Source organism: Aplysia californica, unplaced genomic scaffold, assembly GCF_000002075.1.
Source record: "Aplysia californica isolate F4 #8 unplaced genomic scaffold, AplCal3.0 scaffold00152, whole genome shotgun sequence".
NCBI lineage: Eukaryota > Metazoa > Mollusca > Gastropoda > Aplysiida > Aplysiidae > Aplysia > Aplysia californica.
This window is the reverse complement of record NW_004797422.1, coordinates 1,178,175-1,199,808: the sequence shown is the minus strand read 5'-3', so window position 1 is coordinate 1,199,808 and position 21,634 is coordinate 1,178,175. Positions and strand designations below refer to the sequence as shown.

The 21,634-nt window shown below is 37.9% G+C and overlaps 1 protein-coding gene across 1 annotated transcript in view; it reads left to right on the top strand.

Moving 5' to 3' along the window:
* LOC101846880 (potential E3 ubiquitin-protein ligase ariadne-2) overlaps window positions 1–19,135 on the top strand; it is a 29,024-nt gene extending 9,889 nt beyond the window's left edge. The window contains exons 4-15 of the mRNA XM_005097349.3: window positions 483–543; window positions 2,768–2,918; window positions 3,363–3,484; window positions 4,494–4,603; window positions 6,656–6,773; window positions 8,119–8,169; window positions 10,568–10,613; window positions 11,776–11,903; window positions 12,557–12,700; window positions 13,062–13,130; window positions 16,555–16,638; window positions 17,465–19,135. Of these exons, the coding sequence (XP_005097406.1) occupies window positions 483–543; window positions 2,768–2,918; window positions 3,363–3,484; window positions 4,494–4,603; window positions 6,656–6,773; window positions 8,119–8,169; window positions 10,568–10,613; window positions 11,776–11,903; window positions 12,557–12,700; window positions 13,062–13,130; window positions 16,555–16,638; window positions 17,465–17,536 (1,156 nt within the window). The 3' untranslated portion in view covers window positions 17,537–19,135. The remainder of the gene's footprint in view (window positions 1–482; window positions 544–2,767; window positions 2,919–3,362; window positions 3,485–4,493; window positions 4,604–6,655; window positions 6,774–8,118; window positions 8,170–10,567; window positions 10,614–11,775; window positions 11,904–12,556; window positions 12,701–13,061; window positions 13,131–16,554; window positions 16,639–17,464) is intronic.
* Window positions 19,136–21,634: the final 2,499 nt, after the last annotated feature.

Here is a 21,634-nt window from a genome sequence, read left to right as displayed (position 1 = left end):
GAATATTATGTATTTGTTTGCAGCAATAATATTGGAGAAAGTGGAAATTTCAATTAATTAACCCTTACAGCTCCAATCGGGTATATTTCCCTTATGAGTTCTCGTTTCCTTGGGCAGAGTTACGTATATATACCTCACAGGGAGTCAGTTACCTCAAATCCATTCGCATATTTTAACTGTAATCTATCGCGGTCTCTGAAAAAAACGTATTTATCTTTTAAAACTTAAAACAAAAGTAGTATAGAATTTTTGTTTTAATGTCTGCCAAAAATTGCAAACACAATCAGTATTGGCTGGACCTGAGGAAAATGAGGGCTAAAACTGACCAGATGCTGTAAGGTTTTTTAAGGGTTAATTACTGTTCACTCATGCTTGCTGATAGAAGGCTTTTGCAGGGTGCAATAAACTATCAAAATATGTACACTTTTGTAAAATATGGTATGAAGAACTAATTAATTTGAAATTGAATTTGAATTTCTCAGCTATCAGAAAGATCCTTCAGGTTTCCTGATTGATAGCCACCTGACAAGTCGAAGGAAACATGTGAGTACCAAGATCAGCCTTTAAGATAAGAAAAGATACATCTGTATTGTCCAGATCCTGGCACATTGGTTTGGTGTTTCACCATATGTGCACACACACACAAACGCGCGCACACACACACACGTAGGCTTACAATCACATGCATAATATAAATGAGCAGCAATATAAACAATAATAATCGTAAGCTAGGTACACACTCAATGTTATTCTGATGAATGCTCTAAGGTTTAACCTGAACTTTCTTGGGGTCCTGGTTTTTAGAAAAAAAAATTGTATATGATATATATTTTTTATAGCTCGGGCATCACATTACCAAATATTTTCTTGCTTTTTGTTCTCTGAATCATCCTGACCACTTATTCTTCTCTCCAACAAGAAATAGTAGGTTCCATTCTTCTATCTCTATTTGTTGATTTTGTCTTTTCCAATGGCTCTAAATGACCTTTGTTCTTCTCTCAGGGGGATATTAACATGCTCCTATGCACAACAGAATTGTAAATGGGCTGATTTATCAATGTCATGCTCATACTGTGCCAGAACAACAGAGGGGGAACTGCTGCTTTTTCTTTCCTCATCCTTACTGTCATCATTTTTTCTCTACACTTCTTTTGAATGTTTGTCCCTCTTGTGAACTTCTATTTCTGGGGGGCTTGATAGTCGAAGCAGACTTTTTGCTGTTAAGGCTAGAGAGGCGAGCAGAGTAAGTCTGATTCGCTGTAAGGACTTCTCTGTTGACATCCATCCCTTGGCACTCATATGACCTTATGCAGTTGTGAGCGCCGTAAAACCTGTACTACTAAAAAAAAAAAAAAAGACTTGCAATGATTTACTTTTTCATTAGAGTTACTCTTTCAGCTGTGGTGGTTTGTTAGTCATTTTAAAAAGCAATATGGAGATATCAGTGCTCTGTAAATTTGAACTTTTCTTTTGAATTCACACAAAATTAATTTGTTCAATAAATCTGTGTATTCTTCTAATCACTTCATTTAAGTTTTCCTACACATTTTAAAGTGTCTAATTTGTTGTTTGTGTAGCTCAGTTTATATGATGATCTTTTACAACCCCACAGTGCTTGTCATTCTCTCTATAACCTGTGCATCTCGGTTGGTTGGAGGGCACCACTGGTAGGTCCTACTTCTTTATTTTCCCTTGTGTTCTTTCTGTCTGTCATGCTTTTTCTCACCACTTAACTCTTGTCCTGCGTCTGTGCTGAGATGCGAATCTTATCAGCAACTGATTATGTCGGACGTTCCGGGCAAGCTGCCAGGGTCACTCAGTGTTTACTGTTTGTGTACAGCGCGCGCACGCCCAGAAACGTGTGTTTCCGCCATGAATACCGTGGGAGTGTGTTAATCGATGATGAAAATAACGCTCTCTCTTTCATAGCTTTCTATTCATAAAGTGTTACAAACACATGAATAACCCCCTCTCACAAGCTGATAAGACATTACGAGTAGTTACGCCCATTCGAATAACCTTTCTAGACTCTCTTGTTGTTATGAATGACCTGGGGTTCGAAAGGGGATAATATAGGTCTATTTCCGAATGTTTTGCACTCAAATTGTTCTTTGTACCTGCACAATGTTATTCAAAATGATCAAACAAGCTTATTTTTTATCAGGTAGTATCATTTCATACAAAATCAAGCTCATTTGAAAGATTTTGTATAGAAAAATGGAAGTCTTGTGTCCTGACTATCCTTTCGAGCTCCTCATGTCTAAGTGGGTCAATTTCTTCTATAATTTCATTGGACGAACATCTAGAGCTACCAACTTGGTGTGTTTTGAATGAGACATATGCTTTGGTTACGAACCGACGCAGGCAGTTCTAGAAGAAGGCCACAAACTCAAGCAGACTGGCGCACACACACTTGACCCGCGCGAATGGGGATCCGACGCGGGACCCGAATTGAACGGGAGATGATGCTCAGCACGCGTGCGATGGGCCAGGGGCCAGACTGACGTGGGACCAGAATGCAGGCGAGGTGCTGAAATAGGCTTATCGGGCGACGTAAACCCGGCTCCCGCAGGACGAGGGTTAATGACCAAAATTATTTTGTGTCGATGCGCTTTTGTTTGCTCAAACTCTAATTTTTTTTTACCACTTATGAATTAAGATTTCCCAACTAAAGTAACCAATTTTTGCGTTTCTGACCCTGGTGGTTTTATCATGATTCAGCTTAAGAGAGAAATTAAAGCTCATTCCATCACTATTTCATCCTCAGGATAATCTGATTGGACCTCGGCCTATGTGCTCCGTGTGTTGTGTGAACTATCCTAGGGACAGATTTCACGGGGTCACATGTGGTCACATGTTTTGTCAGGATTGCTGGGACATGCATTTTCAGACACAGATTCAAGATGGAATCACTACAGGTTGAATACTTGTTTATCATAACGGTGTGTTTGGAAATAAACTACCAGGCATACTTGAGTGGATGTGAAAGTAATGCAGCATATTGACTGAGTCCTTTATCTTAAAGAACATCAACTTTTTGTGAACACTCATTAGCAGTTAACCTTTACATTTTGTTTTCCCTTAGTAAGAGCATACTTAGTGTAGTTTCTTACATTTTTTCATTAATGGTTTATGATATGCTTTGGTAGTGAAGTGAACATAGGTGTAAATCTCAAAGTGAAAAGTTTGAATTAATTTCCAGTGAACTACAAGCTCTTATAATAGTTCTTTGGACGTTAGATGTTTAAAAAAATGATTGAATTGGCTGTAATGCATGTTTGTTTCAAAATATAGAATGTTAGACATTTATTGAATTTTTACACCCTCAAGCTTATAATTGTTGTGACTCTGGTTCCTGACAGCTATTGAGTGTATGGCCAAAGAATGCCCGGTCCTGGTCACAGAAGACTTTGTGTGTGAAGTCCTGACCCAGCCCAAACTGAGAGACAAATATTCCAAGTTCTCATTCAATGATCTCATCAAGGTAACCATGTAGTCAAAGCTGTTGTTAAGGTTTTGAATTTCCCGGCAGTGGGGTTTTTATACCGAGAGCTCATAATGTATTCTGAATTTTCATTTTTTAACTAATGAGGATTATGTAGGAGCAGAATGTTGCTAAAACCATGATTCAATGACAATTATTGTTTCATTTTTTTCTTTGAGGAAGTAACCATGAAGTTTGTAAGCTGAATCTTAAAATTATTGGTTTAATTTCTTTGTCCCTTATTTTGGGGTTAAATTGCGTAATAATTTTGTTGCAGTGGACAAATACTGCGTTTTGAGCTTCAGAATTTTGGTTTTTCACTTTTTGTCGCGGGTGAAATTATTCTTGTTGCTCTGGTGTTTTAAAGAATAAAAAGTGTTACTTCACAGCTCTGACCAAATTGCAGAAGAAATCGTATTTGGTCCTTGATATTTAGTCTCTTTCAAGAAGTAGTTAATCATTATACGGTACTTATATAAGAAATGCAAAGACCATAGGTTTCATTGTATGGTGAGATCGCCAATCTATTACACATTTGGCAACTTGGAAACACATGTGTCACTTTTCCCATAAAATGCGACAGCTACAGAGTTGAAAGTTGGCAAGTATCTGCAAAAAGATAAATAGGTCCCCATGACAGAGCTCTCTTTTTGATTTATTCATTTCCTGAATTTTGAAAAATATATTTGACAAAAGTTCCTCTCGTTCTTTGGCCTTTGTGAGTATCTCACTGAGAAATGAAACAAATCTGCGTAGCTGTCCTTCTCAGGGGAAGTGCCGGAAGTGATATTTCGCGAGGCGCATTTTGTTTTGAGAGTATTTATCTAGACCTTCTGATTTTTTGCATCTTTCAAGATTTAGTGCTCCATTCCAGTAGAGTGTAAATATAGTAGGCCAATGACTTTCAATTGATGTTAATGCACTGCTCATTCTATCATCGAAAGGGGGCCCAGCTAATTTGAATAAGAGAAGTGAATATTTTTGTCTGCTTTCTTTCTTTTCTGTGTAGTCCCACCCAAAGCTCAGGTTCTGCCCCGGAGTTGACTGTGCTGTCATTATCAAAGCCAAGGAATCAAAAGCCAAGAAGGTGGAGTGCCAGACTTGTAAAGCCTCCTTTTGGTACGTGAAGAGCAGATTGTTTGTGGAAACCTGCATGTGCCTGTGTTGTCCCGTCGCTTGTTCAGTCTTCTTTATTATCATAGTTTCAGGGTTCCCACCAGGTCAGGAAATTGGGAAAAAGTCGGGAATTTTGTGATCGGTCGGAAAGTCGGGGGAAAAGTTGGGAAAGGATAGGGCCTGTGTAATATTAGTAGTGCAGCTATCTAGACAGTATGGTTGATGAATCATGAAGAGGAAACATAATTGAACCGCTATGGCGGCAGGCGGAAGTGTATGTGTGATACCAAGGCTCGAGCGGAAAGAATCAAGATCTACTTTCGCTTTCGTTACCACCCAGAAATTTTCCAGTATTAGTCTGATGGATAACGCAACATTTGTAACATGCAGGTTGTGTATTACAAACGCTGTGTCACCATGAAAATAAATCAATATTTGTCCTGTGCTGTCACTGGTGAAAAAATAAAAAAATAAGAAAAGAAAGTTATACAAGCGTTTTGTCAGGCTTGCTGTCATGACTGGTCAGTGAACCTGTACGTTTGCTTCACATGATAAGGCATTGTGTGACTACCTGCGGTCTGAGCCTTGACCAGACTATGTAATTTTGGGGGGGGGGGGGAATGAAGGAAACGCTAGAGGACAAAAACTGGACTTGGAAGCTAATTTTTAATATTTAGAATTTTGATAACAACCATAAGAGCTCTCTGCAAAACGCGTGTTGGTGCAGGCTTTGTGTGGAATCGAGATCCGTCATGCCTTGTCATTGAACTAAAGTGTTCATGTTTCATTGGATGGGGTGATAGTAATTTATATCTATATTTTAGCTTTCTGTTCAAGACTGGCAGATCTTCAGTGTCACTGCAGCTTGCTCTCCCTCAGTTCTTAGACCTCTCACACTGAATAGGTCTACTTGAGCCATTCAAGTTATTACTAATATTACTCTACTTTTGAGTTTGAACAATAGTTTTCGTCTTCACGTTTATTATATGAATCATGACACGCAGACTGGTTATTGACAGTTGATATTCTGGTTCTAGGTCTTTTCTCAGGCTCAAAACAGGATTCATTTTTTTAATAGTTTATGTAGGCTAATATGATGCAAGAACAGTGTACTGAAATACCTAAGTCACACAAGATCCCAGTGCCACACTGACATGTTGTTGACTGGATATTAATGTACCTACATGTGTGTGTATTCACAAACATATACATATATTAAATATAAATGGAGCACGCGCTGTCATTGTTATGTAACATGCTCCTGGGAATGGACCCCCCCCCTCCCACCCCCTTGGAAGATTTAGAAGCTGTGTTGACAGTCATCCAGTATTATAATCATTTTCTATTTTTGGAAGACTTTACTACAAAATGTACATTTGCATTCATTTAAAGACATTTTCACTTTTTATCATTGATAGATGGGCCTTTTCGGGGATCATTCTTGATGCGCAGCGGCCTTATTTTTCCCTCGGAATTGGGGTTTTGAAAAATTTTTCCAGGATTTGGTGGGGACCTTGTAGTTTATGTTTTGTGTCTATTGTATCTTGAATATAATTAAATTGTTAGGTGACTTTTTCTAAGTGGGTAGATATTAGTGGTTACAGTTGGTTCAAGCTTCTCCTTCTAATTCACTAGACTAGGATGATCGGTATTTCACTTGACTGTCATGCACACATTTTGTTTTTATATAGTACGCAACATGACAACTTTGCAATTTTTTTTTTCTATTGTTGTTGTTTTTGTTTTTTGGGGCCAATCGAAATAGCAGTATTGTGACTGTTTGGGAAAGTTTATGTTGTTTTTTGTACTTTTTATGTTTCTGTGTGCTTTTGAGTAGCTGATCTGATTATTTGAATATGTATTGGAGACATGGTCTGAAAAATTATTGTCTCCGAGTTTGTTAATATTTCCGTACGTTTCACTTGAAATTAGAGGTGTTCATTGAGTTTTTAGTGCGTGTGAAAATTAAATATTACGATTTGTAAAGGTGTGAAGACTACATCTATTGAAATGCTAGTATTGGGAAATGAAATGGTGGTATTCCTTTTCTTTCAGTTTTCGCTGTGGCATTTCCTACCATGCCCCCACCGAGTGTGATGTAATCAAGCGATGGCTCACCAAGTGTGAAGATGACTCTGAGACTGCCAATTACATTAGTGCCCATACCAAGGATGTAAGTTGTTTCTTTTGTTTGTCTCAGAATAAATATATAGAAATGATCCGATGTGAATGGGAGAGGACTGCACACATATTGCCACTTTCTCCAGCAATATTCACGATAACAAGGAGTTACAATTATCAAGTTATGATAAAACTAAGCTACTTACAAATAAAAAAAGTATACTTAATGTTGATTTGATGACATAACTGATTTTTCTTATTTCTGAAGACATGCATCGGATCAGATGACTTACTCCAGCTGACATTGACTAATTGGAATCAAAACAGATACCAAGATTTTTAACTTTTTTTGAAAATGCAATTTTCATGCAATTTTCACATCACCCATTTCCATGTGATAGTTGTCAACCTCATTAAAAGACTTTCCACTGTCTGCCAGAATGACGTCTGGTTTATCAACTTTCAACATCAATTTGTTTTTTTGTTCATGTAGTTTTTCACTGAGACAATACAATTTTCATCACTATGGATAAGTTCATCTAAGAGTAGACATTGTTGAACCACAAATTTGGGTATCGTCAGCATAAAATGATACTTTAAGTCATACTGAACTGTTTCCCTAACAAGTGGTTTTGTATAAATCGTGAACCAAACTGGATTGAGGATTGAGCCCTGTAGAAACCTTCCCCCCCATTCATAAGAATATGATCTTATGACTTGTATCCTTTGATAACTACAGATTGGTATTGATTTGATAGGTAAGAACAAAACAAGCTTGGGACAGAGTCCCATATATCCCAAACGACACTTCCAATCGCTTTTAAAAAATATGGCAATATGGTCAATTATATCAGAAACTACTGATAGATCATCTAAAAGGCTCAGCAAAACCATTTTTCCTAAATCATGTTGTTCATAACTTTCAGAAGTACTGTTTCTGTGCTGTTGTAGTCTCAATAGGCAGACAGGAATGGCCCTAACAGACTTTTCGCTTGTACTGTTTTTATATTAACATTGTTATTATAATTAGCAAATTTGTTAGCTGTGGCTGAGATTTTATTGATAACTGATTGATATATTTGCTTCTACTTCAATGTGCATTAGTGTCTAGTTCTTGTGCTACAATTTGTAGAACAATATGTTTTTTACGTTTGAGTATCTATTCTTGGAAATATTAGGATTTATTATGAAAAGCATGGGAGCAGTTTTTACCTTTTTGTAGATGAAGTGTGCATGATTTTTTTTCTAATTCAGTGTTGGGGAAATTGTAATACAGATGTGTTTTTACCAAATAGGAGAAACAAGATGTGAAAGGGATTTTTGTTGCCTGTAGTATTATCACAGGAACATGAGATTCATGAACTACAAAAAAGACTCTTTTCGTTTTTATTTTTCAGTGTCCCCGGTGCCATGTGTGTATTGAGAAAAATGGAGGATGCAATCATATGGTATGTGACCTTAATACAATTATACTTAAAGCAAATATGTCACCAATGACCTGCAGTTTGGTTTGTGATGTTTGACTGTAAACTTGACTAGCATTTCAAAGATTGAGATTTGTATCAATGTAAGGCTGTTAATTATTCTTCCTGGAAGATTTCTTGTCAGCCCTGTGTAATGACATAGGACCAAGTGCCCTGCTTTCAGAAAGAGATGTTCTGTTGTTAGTTAACTAAAAAAATCAGGGCAAATGCAGTTTCTGCCACTAAGTTAGCTTACAGCTTTTAGTCCATTGAGCTGTGGCTCCCTGAGCCTGACAGGACCTGTTTTTGTTAGCTCGCTCACTTTTGTCGACTGCTAGATTTGAGCCATTTCATGCTGAGTTATTATGCATTCAGTGTGGAGAAGAGTAATGGAAGAAAAATCTCAGGTATGTGTTCATGTCCATAGGGTTGAAAGTGATCAAAAATAGTTTTCGGTCTAGTGGGCGTAGGACTCGGAAAAGTCATGAGATTGCAGATACGGGGGCTTGACGTTCAACTTAATTTGATGTTTTGTCCTTCTGAAAAGCACTTTATGCAAATTTTCCTCTTTTGCTCGACCCTATCGGAGATGGTTGTTAAATTAGTCCCGCCTCTTATATAATCTTACAGTGTTGCAAGGGGTGCTAAACCTATATAATTTCGCACGTTTGCAGTGCTTCCACTCTTCCGTAGTTTTACGGAAATCTGTACTTTCTGCCAGTTCCGTACTTGTTCCTCCATCATTATCAACTCCCTCTGTAAAAAAAACTGCGACAGCGTAGGACTAGATAACTACTGAAATTCCGTAGCAAAAGATCCGTACTCACCTTTGTATCATCTAGTATAAGCTACCGATATTTACGGTAATTCTCTCGGCAATAAGTTAATGTTTTAGAGACCTGCCAGATTGCGCATGTCCTGCAATTGGCCTTTATTCCGCTATGCCCCATGCGTTCATTGCGGGTTGGTTGGCAGTACATTTTAACCTGCAGATTGATCAAAATCTGGCGAACTTTTTTTTGCCAATTTCCTCCTTTCTATCATTCACTCATTCTGTCTGTCTATCTTCGGACTGTTGCCGCGGCTGGAAAATATGCGTGTTGATCAAGTAAATTGACTTGTGATCTTAGGCAAAAAATTACTGTCAGAAAGAAACTTGTTTGCAAATTTATTGTCTAGCTCTAGAGAAATTATCAATGTGAAGATTCTTCGGCATGGGAATGCGATAAGGGCCGCGATGAAAGAAATTACGAACTGACTATTTCTCCTAATGTTCAGGAAAATAAACTCGAACTCTTATTTCGAAACCGTTCTCGAGATTTTTTGGTTATTTGCGAGAGTTCGGGGTCGTCTTTCATTCTGCCGTTCTGCGAGGACTGGGAAGAAACATTTTTTGCATAGAATTCAATTTCTAGAGCTAGAGATTTTTAGATGTCTGAATGTTCAGATACTTCAATTGTGGTTGGGGCAAGGTTCCCGGACTATACTTCATTTAAAAATGCCTTCAAAAGGTGCTGCAAGAAATCAAGACTGCTCGACTTTGGCAGTAACCTATTTTGCATTAAGTCACCCCTAAAGCAAAAACTGTATCACAAAAAATCCCTCTACACATACGCCCCCCCCCCCCCCCCCTTACACGCACACACACACACACACACACATGCACGCACACTCTCTCTGACGCATACTCACTCTCTCTCTCTCTCTCTCACACACACGCACACACACAGACACACACACGCGTGTGAGCGCGGGCCACTCCATTATTAAAATCTTGAAAACGGAAACCGTTCAGAGAAATAGAGAAATGCTGAAACTACTCAAATCAAGAAAATACCTTATTCGAAGTGGTGTTCTCAGGTTGTGACATGCAACATTCAGAAGTGATAATTGTGGAAAATTAGGGTATACGCTGGGTAAATGTATTGTGAAGATGCACATCTATTCATTATTCCCAGGTTTGCTTTCTGAACTATCAATCGGGCGATGACAAATTAATTGAATTATATTAGCAATGGAAGAGGAACCTGCTTTTAAACATTGCCAACAATGGAAAGATATGTAGGTGAAAAAAATCAAACAATACAAAATGTTGGCGAACAGATAAATGTTATGGGTTGTAGGCAATCTCTTCAAAGACGCTTCCAAATATCATTTTTAACCCTCTAAAAGCCCTAAATTTCAATTTCTTCAGGGGGATCGCCCCCTGAACCCCCTCTGGGACTCTGTCCCTGGACCCTGCTGGGGGCCGCATCCTTACTTTTCAGCTTCAGTTGGTGGAAGCACTGCATTAGAAAAAATATCTCTTTCGACTTTAAAGATGTTCCTATAACCTTGTATCCTGTGACCTTTTGCTGATGTTTTCTTTGCTATTTGTTCACAGCAATGTCCTGAATGCAAATATGACTTCTGTTGGATGTGTTTAGGAGGTGAGTATGAGCATATGCTTTTCATTTTGGTAGCAATATTGGCAGCTGTTTTAACTCCATGTACTTCGGGAAGGCTTGAACTTTCAGTCCTAAGTTAAGTGCTAGGCTGCAAATTGCAATTGGGGACATAAAATATCCAAGAAGATATTACGTTTTTAAATGGAGAAATGTGTCTTGTTTGGGTTACTAGGAAATATGGCTGCTATTCTGTTTTGGCTTGGAAGTGTTTGTGCTTGTTTATACCTTTTAGAGTGTCTAGTTTGTGCGAGGCTTCATCTGATTTTGAATTACTTATGTGCTTATTAATTCTTATTTTATTGAGACCCAATTGTAACTCCCCAACTGGGAACAGTCATGGGACACATTTAAGACAGCATTGTGATATCCTGTTCTGCTTTATTATGAAAGACTTTTTCATGAAATTGTTAGATATTTGACATATTTCAAGATATATGATGTAGAATATGAATAAACAATCAGTCTGTTGAAACAAATCTATCTTGTGTGAGTTTAGATGTTGAAATCATCAGATTCTGAGCTGGAGTGACCCCTCTTTTTCGCAATGGACAGCATTGTTTCAGATTTTAAAAATTAGAAAAATGATTGATCAGTTGAATTGAGAAGTGCAGCTTGAAAGGAAAAAGTCAATGCTCTGTCTTTTTCTGAAAGTTTGGCAGTGTACATTGAATGATTATTGATAACTGTAAAATATGAGATATTGATGATGTCTGTACATGTAGCTTGAATTGTTGACTCCTGTCGTATTTGAAAAGCTGAAATGTCAGGATCGGATCCAAGTAAGGGCTTCAAATTCAACTGCTTGTTACGTATTCATGCTGTATTTGGTATTGTGACGAATTTACTGTGAATATGCTCTCTTTCACCTTTTCTCAAATCTACCTAAAGCCTGTGTAAAAGGGAATTTTCTTACAATCTATTTGTGTGAATACACATAAAACATCCAATCATGTGGCAGTGGCGTCTTCATTTATACATATAGATAAACAGTTATACTGGGTATTTCTTTTTTCTGATTCATTTGAAATCTAAAAATAAAAAATAACTGTTTTGTTATAGCGGTGTCAGATCTGGATGGAGAATTGTTACATGGAAAATAAAAATCCCAACAGTTTACAGTATTCCTTTGAATTTGTCTTTTCAGATTGGAAGTCTCATGGTAGTGAGTATTATGAATGCAGTCGCTACAAAGAGAACCCCAACATTGCCAACGAATCTGTGCATGTTCAAGCCAGAGAAGCCTTAAAGAAATACCTCTTCTATTATGAACGGGTGAGCGTTGCATTTCTTTTTAAATTTTCTTTCAAGAACTCTAGATTTTAAGCAGGCAGTGGCAGTCATGACTTTCTCACTTGTGCGCAAGCCTAGTTTCGTAAAAGTAAAATAACTTTACTTGTTTCTTTCTACCCTTTTACTGGACTGCCTAAATATGTCAGTTATGGTCTCGTCATTTTAGCTTATGGAGCATGAAGTAAGAGCTGATATGCACCTGTCCTTACTGAAATCTTTGCAACTTTGAATCCTTGAACCAGGGCTACCACTTCTAGGTTTGATGTCATTTTGATTGACAGACTTAAATCTTCTTCTTGAATTTGATGTGAATTATTTCTGATATGGTTGCTCTTAAGAGATACATGCGGTCTCCTTTTCTAGTGCTAGATTTTGAGCATATATGATTGGGGTTATTGGTCTTCACTCACTTTGGGGTCAAGAACCCATAATTTGTATAGGTAATTGAAGTGTAAGATCAGGTAGGTGAAATGATTTTATTTTAAAAATTTTTTACGTAGGGTGGATAGGATGAATGTAGCGAATGGCCTCTTATGTCCCTGAAAAATGGCAAACCTCCTGGAAATTTGTTCTGTTACTCTAGCTGTCATCTTATTTACAAAAACTGAAACAAAATAACTCTTGTCATTCTGTAGTGGGAAAACCACGCAAAGAGCTTGCAACTGGAGGAAACGACCACGTCCAAGATCACGACTCGGACTCAGGAGAAAGTGATGAACAATCAGGGCACCTGGATTGACTGGCAGTATCTTCTCCGGGCAGCAGCTCTGCTGAAAAAGGTAGGCTGACTTAAACATTGTTGGGTTTTCCATTTTGAGATATCAAACATGTTGAAAAAGAGAAAACAAATCCCATTGTTAGGGAAGTGATTGAATTTCTGGTTTTACAGAAGAAAATAGGTATTGTAATGTATTAGATGAGCCAAAGTCCAGGTCATTGTCATCAAAAGTCAGTTAGAAGTATGAGCTCAAATGGGAGATGACTGCGTTTTTAAGCAGGTTGGTTTGTTTTCTTTACATGTTTTTATGGGACCAGAGAGCTTACCTTTTAAAAATATGCATAGCATGAGTTTATTGTACTTTGAATTAGGTGTACATATTGTTCTAAAGGAAATTCAAAATTGTTAACTCTCCCCCACAGTGTCGATACACATTACAGTACACATATCCCTATGCCTACTACATGGACAAAGGTTCAAGGAAAGTTTTGGTGAGTTTGTATGGGTAATGTGATTTTCCTCTTTTACATTGTCCCTTTTGTCTCTTAGTCCAATATCTCATCCTTATCCTTTGAAATGCACAGAGGGAGGTTTTTTGCAGGTGAAACTAGCCATAATGTTGTGTTCAGATTTTTTTTTTGCCCTTAATTTTGAAGCCATTTACCTCTGTCACTTTTCTTGAAAAACCTCTTAGAATTAAATGCTTTCCTTTTCTAAATAATTATACAGTACTTACCTCATTCTCTCTTCTCCCCTTCTGGAAATCTGGTTCAGGAGGACAGATCTATTGCCAAAATCCCCCCCATCTCTTTCTGATGAGAAAATAAGACTAGACTGCTTTAATACATTAGGGCCCATATTCATTTCATCCACCATTTTTACTTTACTATGGATGTAAAAGCTCAAAAATAGAACTTACATTCTTTATTTGTTATTTCACAAAGGTTTCTTTTTAATGTGTAAAAATAGATGTGTTGTTTATATTAAATTGTCCTTTAGCGTGATGTATACTTTTAATTTATATGAGTCTTACAACAGTTTTAAGCTAGTTTTGAAAGAAATCTTTCAACGGAAGTTCCTTGTTTTAGGGGACTGACCTGAAGTTGGGTTCAGGCATCAAATTGTCAAACATGAAAGATTTCTCCTCTAATCATGTCTATTTGAGCTTTTCTTATCTGCTTCTCATATCTCGATGAAAATGTTCTATTTGAAAGAATAATATGCTGACTGGCAAGTTTGATGATTACTCCATGCAGGTTGGGGGATATACAGGGCTGCCTAAATCTACAGATTTTTCCGGTAGATACGGATTTTGGGCCTGTTCTACTGCCATACCGATAAGGTGTCAAAACTGCGATGGGTGCCAAAAGAAGAAGAAAAACCCCCATTCTGTAGTGCTTCCATTCTTCTTTGTTTCTGCGGGAAATCCGTACATTCTGAAAATTCCGTACTTGCCGCATCATCATATCACCTCCATGCGTTAGAGAGAGAGAGATCAGCACTTGCCTCCGTAACTTGTCAGATATTTACGGCAACTCCCGGCAATAAGTTGTGTTAGAAACTGCCAGATTGATTATTTCATACTCTCGACCATTGTCTATCTGTGCCGTTCGGTCGGCAATAGTTTTTAACGTACTTATTGGCTAAAATCTGCCTACTCACGATAGATAATCTTCCTCCTTCCTTTCATCCATTCTTTCTTTCTGTCTATCTTCGGGTTTTTGCTGCGGCTGGAAATTTGTGCATTTAATTTATTTATCTAGAAAACTGAATTGTGAATTTAGAAAGAAAATCGATATCGAAGCAAAACTTTCTAAAATATGTCTTGGTCTAGAGAATTGGTCAGTACCAAGGGGACTACGGGAATCTGAAAAAAAAAACAATCGCTGACACCCAAGAAAATGCATAAAGTCCTCGAAACCAAATCTGAGTTCATATTTTACTGGTTGCGTTTGTGATATTACGTTCGGCTTGCCCCAATCCAAGAGTACGTTTCACCCCAATTAGCGGCTGTGGCGACTGGCGGAAGTGTAGGTGTAATACAGAGACTCCATCGGGAAAATCAAAATCTACTTTTGCTTTCGTTGCCGCTCAGAATTGTTCAATGATAGTTTGTTAAAGTTAGATTTACAGTTAATAAAAATTTGTAACATGCAGTTTGTGCATAAAAAACACTGTGTCGCCATACAAATTAAATCGATGTTCTCACTGATATCACTATAATGACAAACAAAATAAAAAGGAAGAAAAAGAAAACAAGCGTCCTCCGATTTCTGGATTGTCGGGCCCGTCATCGTGACCGGTCTGTGAACCTGTGCAAGTTCGCATCGTATGAGTAAGGGACCGGCCGGCGGTTGTTGGGGTAATCAAAGTTCATTCAAAGTAGGAGCGTTGCAGGGCTTCGGAATTGAGGGGAGGTGTTTGACGCAATAAAGTATACGGCAGCAGGATAAGGCCGCGGTGCAAGAAACTGATGCTAAAATAAAAACGATAAGTGGAAGTGGTTTTGACTTTCGACAATCGAGTGCGTAAATGAGGGAACAATAGAGCACAGCCTTGATGATTGTATCTTCAAGGTTGGTGTTCCTGGATTTGTCAGATTTGTCATTGATGACAAATTGAATAGTGGCAATGAGGAAATGCCATTTTCATCCCTCAGAAAGCTCTATGTTGGATGCCTATGTATCATGATGGCTAGTTGCTGATTAAAAACTGGTACTGTAATTTAGCATTTTGAAAAAAAAATCAATACTTAGTCCATGATGCAGTGATTCACTGATTGCCAGGTTTTCAGCATCACTACATCCTATGCTCTCACAGTCCTTCCAGCTCCTGCTCTCAGTTTACGCTCTTTTATTTTCACTTTTTGCTCTGCCGTAAGCCTAACTATAAAGGTTTTATAAACAAAGCATGCTTTTTAAAATCTGTGATTGCTGAAACCAAACATGGTTTTGGCAGTTGATGTTCTTCTTGTCTCTCCTCAGGCCCAGATCAGGATTCATTTAGTAATTTTAGGGTAAAACTAGTTAAAAATAATTGTCATACCTAAGTCACTTTGTGACTTATCAGTCTGCTAGTGTCGGGAAATATGTTTTAATATAGTTTCTATTGGTATGGGCTAGCGGTTTTGAAGTCAGTTTGGCAGTCGCCCTGCACTCAATTCCAGATTCAATACTGAATGATATGTGCCTTGAACGATAGTCCATAAATGCTTTTTAAAAAAAACAACCTCGTCTCATTACATACACACTGCTCATTGTAACTTGTGCACACTAAAACACCCCCTTCCCCTCCCCACATATATAAACACACAGGAGAGCATGCGCACATGCACACACAGATGCACTCACACATCTGCATGCACAAACAAGTTTTCAAAATATAATTACTCAATATCACGGAAAGCAAACGCGTTCGATGGGGCAACGGTCATCTTTTTTTCCTTCTTTGTCTTTGTACTACCTGATTTTGGGCCAAACTACCTGAAACTGACCCTGAATCTACCTGAAATGAGAACTTTGAGGTAGGCAGCCCTGGATATAGATGATCTGTGTCCTACCAAATGGGGGTGCAGCTACTCTGTGGGTGGGATGTCACCCTGACATCTTACTATCTTTTCTCTTCAGCTACCTTTATGTTGGTTTGTCCAAAGAGAAATGGACCCCTGAAACCTTCAGGATGGAGTATGCCTTTGAAATAGTGTATTTCTGTTTGGTTGGGCGTTAAACTTTTACAGAAACAAACACTTAAAAGATTAAAAAGTGCACACATGTGTTTGCTTTGGAGAAAAGCTATGTTTTTACATTTAAAAAACAAAAACTTTTTTCATGGGAAGGGGATTGTGATGTTGTTGGTGATGACCCAGTTGTACATACCTTGATCTTCTGTTATAACACATGTTTCTGTTTGGTACAGTTTGAATATCAGCAAGCTCAGTTGGAGGCAGAAGTTGAGAATTTATCCTGGAAGGTGGAAAGAGCGGAGATCACTGATAGAGGGGTACGTAACTGGTCTGCAACCATGCCCTGTTTGTGTTCTTTTCTTTTACTAAAACAATTACTTCTAATTAGTTTATGATGACATTCGCATTTGACTATTTTTTACATGGTAAATTCTAAAGGCATGTTCATTTATTATTCTTTTGTAATATGCCGGAATCAAGCAGTGTGTGGTCAGTGTTTTGATGGATAGCAGTCGTGGCATATTGGTGAGCAAGGCAACATTCCTTCATTACTCCCAAGTAGTTACTCATGATGTTAATGTGCTTAGAATTTTTGCAGTGTACTAATGATGGAATATTTTATTTTGCAATAATTCTAAAATGATACCAGGCATGTTTGTTTAAAAAAAAAAGTGTAATTGATCTTATCTTATGTAGCTGGAAGAAGAGAGAAGTGAGGGTGTAAAAAAAAATGAAATAGCAAGAATATAAAAAGCAGGAGAAAAGCAGTGTGTAAAGTAGTGCAAGTGAGCAGTCTTGTATTAGACTCCAGCTGTTTTCCGTTCCAAGCTTAAACCCCTATCCTGCTGGTCCTTTGTGACCCTGATAAGAATGTTCAAGGGCCTTCGCTTTCCTGCTGGTCCTACAACCATGCTTCATAATCACTTATCTTGCACAATCACTTCGCTCCTAATACTGTATAAACATCTGCGAAAGTAAAGTGTGTGTGCATAAGTCTGCTTGTGTTTGTTTGCGTACCAAGAAATTTAATTAAGTTTTGCAACTTAATTTCTGGTGCTTAATCCACAGGCCCTGAGGTAACTTAATGTTCTGTCATATTGTGTTGCTTAGGTGGCTAATAGGTTACGCTTATGTCTTTTACAGGATTTGGAGAATCAAATGGATGTAGCTGAGAAGCGACGGCAGACTTTGCTGAAAGACTTTTTAGAAGTGTGAGATCTAGGAGAATGTTGACTTAGGACTCTGGCATGTTTTCTGTGCTGAATGCATCAAGACTGACTGAAATGTCTGCTATTAAAATATAAAATGTGTATTTTGTCAAGAGAGGATCTGAGCTATTGAGCTCATACTTCTATTTTTGTCTGAATTCTAGTCAAAAAGAGGCACATGTTACTCATGTTGCTAAAAACTAACTGAAGTGGCTGTAAGAAGACAAACTTCTGATTTGTTAGCTGCTAATGCAGGGTATGGGTATTTTCAAATGCTAAAAAAAATATTGTCCACCGCCATTTTTCTTTTGGAGAATTATTTTTCATCTACCTTTTCCTTGATATGTGCCTCATTTTTACTGGCTACAGAACATGTGTTTCACTAGATTTAGATTGGTATTGTTCAACAGGTGTTAAAAAGAACAAGCTCTATTGGTCTTCTTTCCTCTTCGGTTGTTACAGCTCTGTATCCAAAATGTTTGATAAAGTGTAATAGTCCATCTCTGTATATTTGATGCAAGATCAATCTTCTTGTTTGTTCATCTATGTCTGTTTGAAAATCAACATGCTTTTTGGTCAAATATTACGAAGCAGTCTTGAAACATAATAATGGAATGTTGTTTATCTATAGACAGTTGTCTTACTGAGTTGCTACCAAGAGTTTGAAAAATCCGATTGGCCGTAATTACCTGTGGTTCATATAATCTCCTGATTCAAAATATATATTATTTATTCTTATTTGTTGGACTAGCAGCATCTTTTTATTGTCCTTTTAATCATTCGTGCTATTTTAAAAATATTTTTCTTCTTCTTTTTTTTTTTTTTTTTAGTGAAAGACTAGGATAAAAAGCAGAGGCTTGACATCTCAGTTGACTTTATACCAACTATGAAGTAATAATCTTTTTAAGCATTGTTTTTGTCGAGTTATAAAGCACATTCACTCAAGGCTAGCAAACCATTGGTGGAAATCCTTTTTCATTGGTTAGAATATATGTGTGCAATCCTGGAGAAAGGTACAACTAGATGCATTTGCTCGAACTGAGTTACAGGGCAATGAAAGTCGAAAACTGATTTTGTACAAAAATTGAGTTCCATTTCAAAAATGATTTTCAGTCATTCATCTACTGATATTTATATGAATTTGGGTTTATTTTATGCTAAAAATGTATTTGCTCGGATGTCTTTTGACACAAGTCATCTTAGGTAATAAGAAAAATTTCATGTGAACATTTGCTTTCAGAGCCTACTTTGCAGAAGGTTTCTACAACCCTTTTTTGAAAACAAACCCCTATCACACTGCATACCAAATATTTTAGGTCAGCTGGTAACTTTTCTCGAGCTGTAAATTTTGCTTGAATGTATCAAAACAGTAAAGGATGGGAGGTTCTGAGCGTTCATACCGTATTACAATTCATGAGCAAAGCAAAGCCACTCTTTGAATAATTTAGCATTGTCATTGACAACGATTTCTATGACTTATTCAATTAAAACCAATCCCTTCATGCTACATACATATACAGTGGAATCCTGTTATAACGAGAGGGAGGGGACCGGTGCCAAATGTCCGATATAGCAGAATTCTCGTTATACGGGATCCAGTAACAAATTAAAGGAAAATAGTAAAGTAGGCCTAATCTTTGAGTCTAGTTTTCGGTTTATTTCTTTTTGTAATCTCCCCCGATGATGATTTGGTTCTACATGACCTTTATTAAGTCTTGCTCGATCAAAAGTCGAATCAGGTTTCTTTCTCTAGCGCTAGCGATGTTGACAACTAGGCGTAGGCAATCAGAAAGAAAGTTCTCTAGGCTAATTCGCCCGCTGTGTTGTCCCCCACTCCACCACACCCTGTGGTCCATTCCGTCTGCTTGTGTACAATGGGAACATACCACACCCCGCCCACGTCACACATTCGCTCCGTCCATCACAGTACAGCACTATGACCTCTCCATCCCCGCATCGGAGAAGTAAGAGGCATGGTAGGCTTAGATAATCTAGACAAGGCTGGCCTATCACATGATGCGTTCTGCTTGTCTGTGCATGCCACACTCTCCCCACTCATTCAATCCGGCCTTCATTGTTGGCACACGTGGGCTCTCCCATTCTTTGTTTCGCAAGATAACCAACAAGTTTCTCAACTGGCGAGGTTTTACATGAATAAATGGCCTTTGCGCTGTGCACAGCAGCAGCAATATTCCGCTAGAACCAACTCGCGAGTTTGCCTGCTTGCGTTATAGCAGTATTTTATTTACAAAGATAAAGAAGGGAAAAAAACAGGATTTTACAAAAGTGTCTTTGTAACAAACTTCTCATTATTTCAGGACTCGTTATAAGTGAATTCCACTGTATCACAATTTAGGTCAGCTTGTGTCCTTTCTTGTGTGTAGCATGCACAAATACATCAATACGCTGGAGGAAGGAAGGCTCTCTGCATATGTACCCAACGTCACAAGCCACTATTCTCAAAGTTTTGTTTCCACACTGTACCTAACAATATTAATCAGATCTCACAAAGTATAGTACTGAAGCTTTCTTGATTCTTAAACATTTAAAGTAGGTACCAGAAACTAAATTTTCAAACTAGCTGTATGCCAAATTTATCTGTTCCATTTGCGGGGTCACATGCTTTCTGAGTCTCGCGGAAGGATTGATGAAAAATAATTCCAAGTTAATAACTTTATTCTAATAGAAAATGAACTGATCTTTTAATTGATACTTGTTATAAGTCGGTATTATACATATTTTGTGTAAAAAGGGATCTTTAAATATTTTGACGGTATTTTTAAAAGCTTTCTATAAAGACGCGAAAGGCTAAACTTATATCACAGGAAAGCCCGTTTAAAGCTCTACAGTTCTCCGCCAATGAAAAGACGGTATTTCATCATCCCTCGTTCCGCGAAGCATTTGAATGCACGCGTGTCAATTTTTCAACCGGCCGACCTCGCATTCCGACCGCAAGGGGCTTCGCTTTCGTCAGCGATTCTCCAGCTCCTAATAATCGGACATATAAACAACTTACACCATTGTAACAAGGAAAAGCTGAACTTTTACAAGGTGTACGGCATTTGGTGTTTTATATCGAAAGAGCAAAGAAACAGCGATCGAAATTACCCCGATTTTACCGATACCACGCGGTCGGAAGGCCGCGAGTGCCCGCGAGGCCGTGTTTACGCTACCTATTTAAAGGGTTAATCGCTAAAACATGATTTTTGTACCAGAAAGTGCAATAAATGCTGTTCCTAAAAATGCGTCATCCGGAACCTTTAACTAGGCACACACATATAATTAACATCTTCATAATAGGTTATACAATTTTTATCAGTGAAAGATGTACTTCTTTAGACACCCACAGATTTCTTGCACCAAAATTAGCGTTTAACCAGATACTGATGTTAACTTTTGAGTTTGAGTGACCTCCATCAGGCTGCTCATAGATTTATTATTGTGTTTTTGTACAAGGACACTTGGCATGATGGTTTTTTGTGAAATCTGTTAGCATTTGTATGTTTTGTTATAGATACAGTTGTCCTCCTGAGATTTGCAGGCTAAGTAATGTCAAATTCATCTTGTTACTTTGTGTCTTAACCCTTTAAACCCTCTGGTCTCAACCTTGATTGCACTAGTTTATGTGGGCTCCTGATTCCTGGGCTTTCATGGATGGTCAGTTTCGAGATAGTAGTGGAATAGGGATATATTGAGCACATGGGCCATACATACCTGCGGCCCAGACTGAAATATCAGTTTTTAAGGTTCAAAGAGTTAATTTGTGATGTCTCTATAGTTAGAATTCTAAATGGCTGAACGTTATTTGCACCCCTCGACAATCTCTAGATTTCTTATTTCATGTAAGAAACCGAATTTCAAAAGTTAAAAAACCCAACATAATATGTCAAATGCTGTGTGAGCAACTGATGTCAGTGTTGGGCAAAATATGTTTGATGTTGCTCCTCTGAGTTAATCTCGCTACTTCATTCAATTTTTAAAATTTTTGTCCGGTAGAAGTCATAATGCAGAATTGCAGTATCTTAATCACATACCGTTGTCATTTCCAGTATTTTATCCCTGCCAGTTTCCAGGTTTCCATTTTAAGTCAAAATGCCCTTGTCAG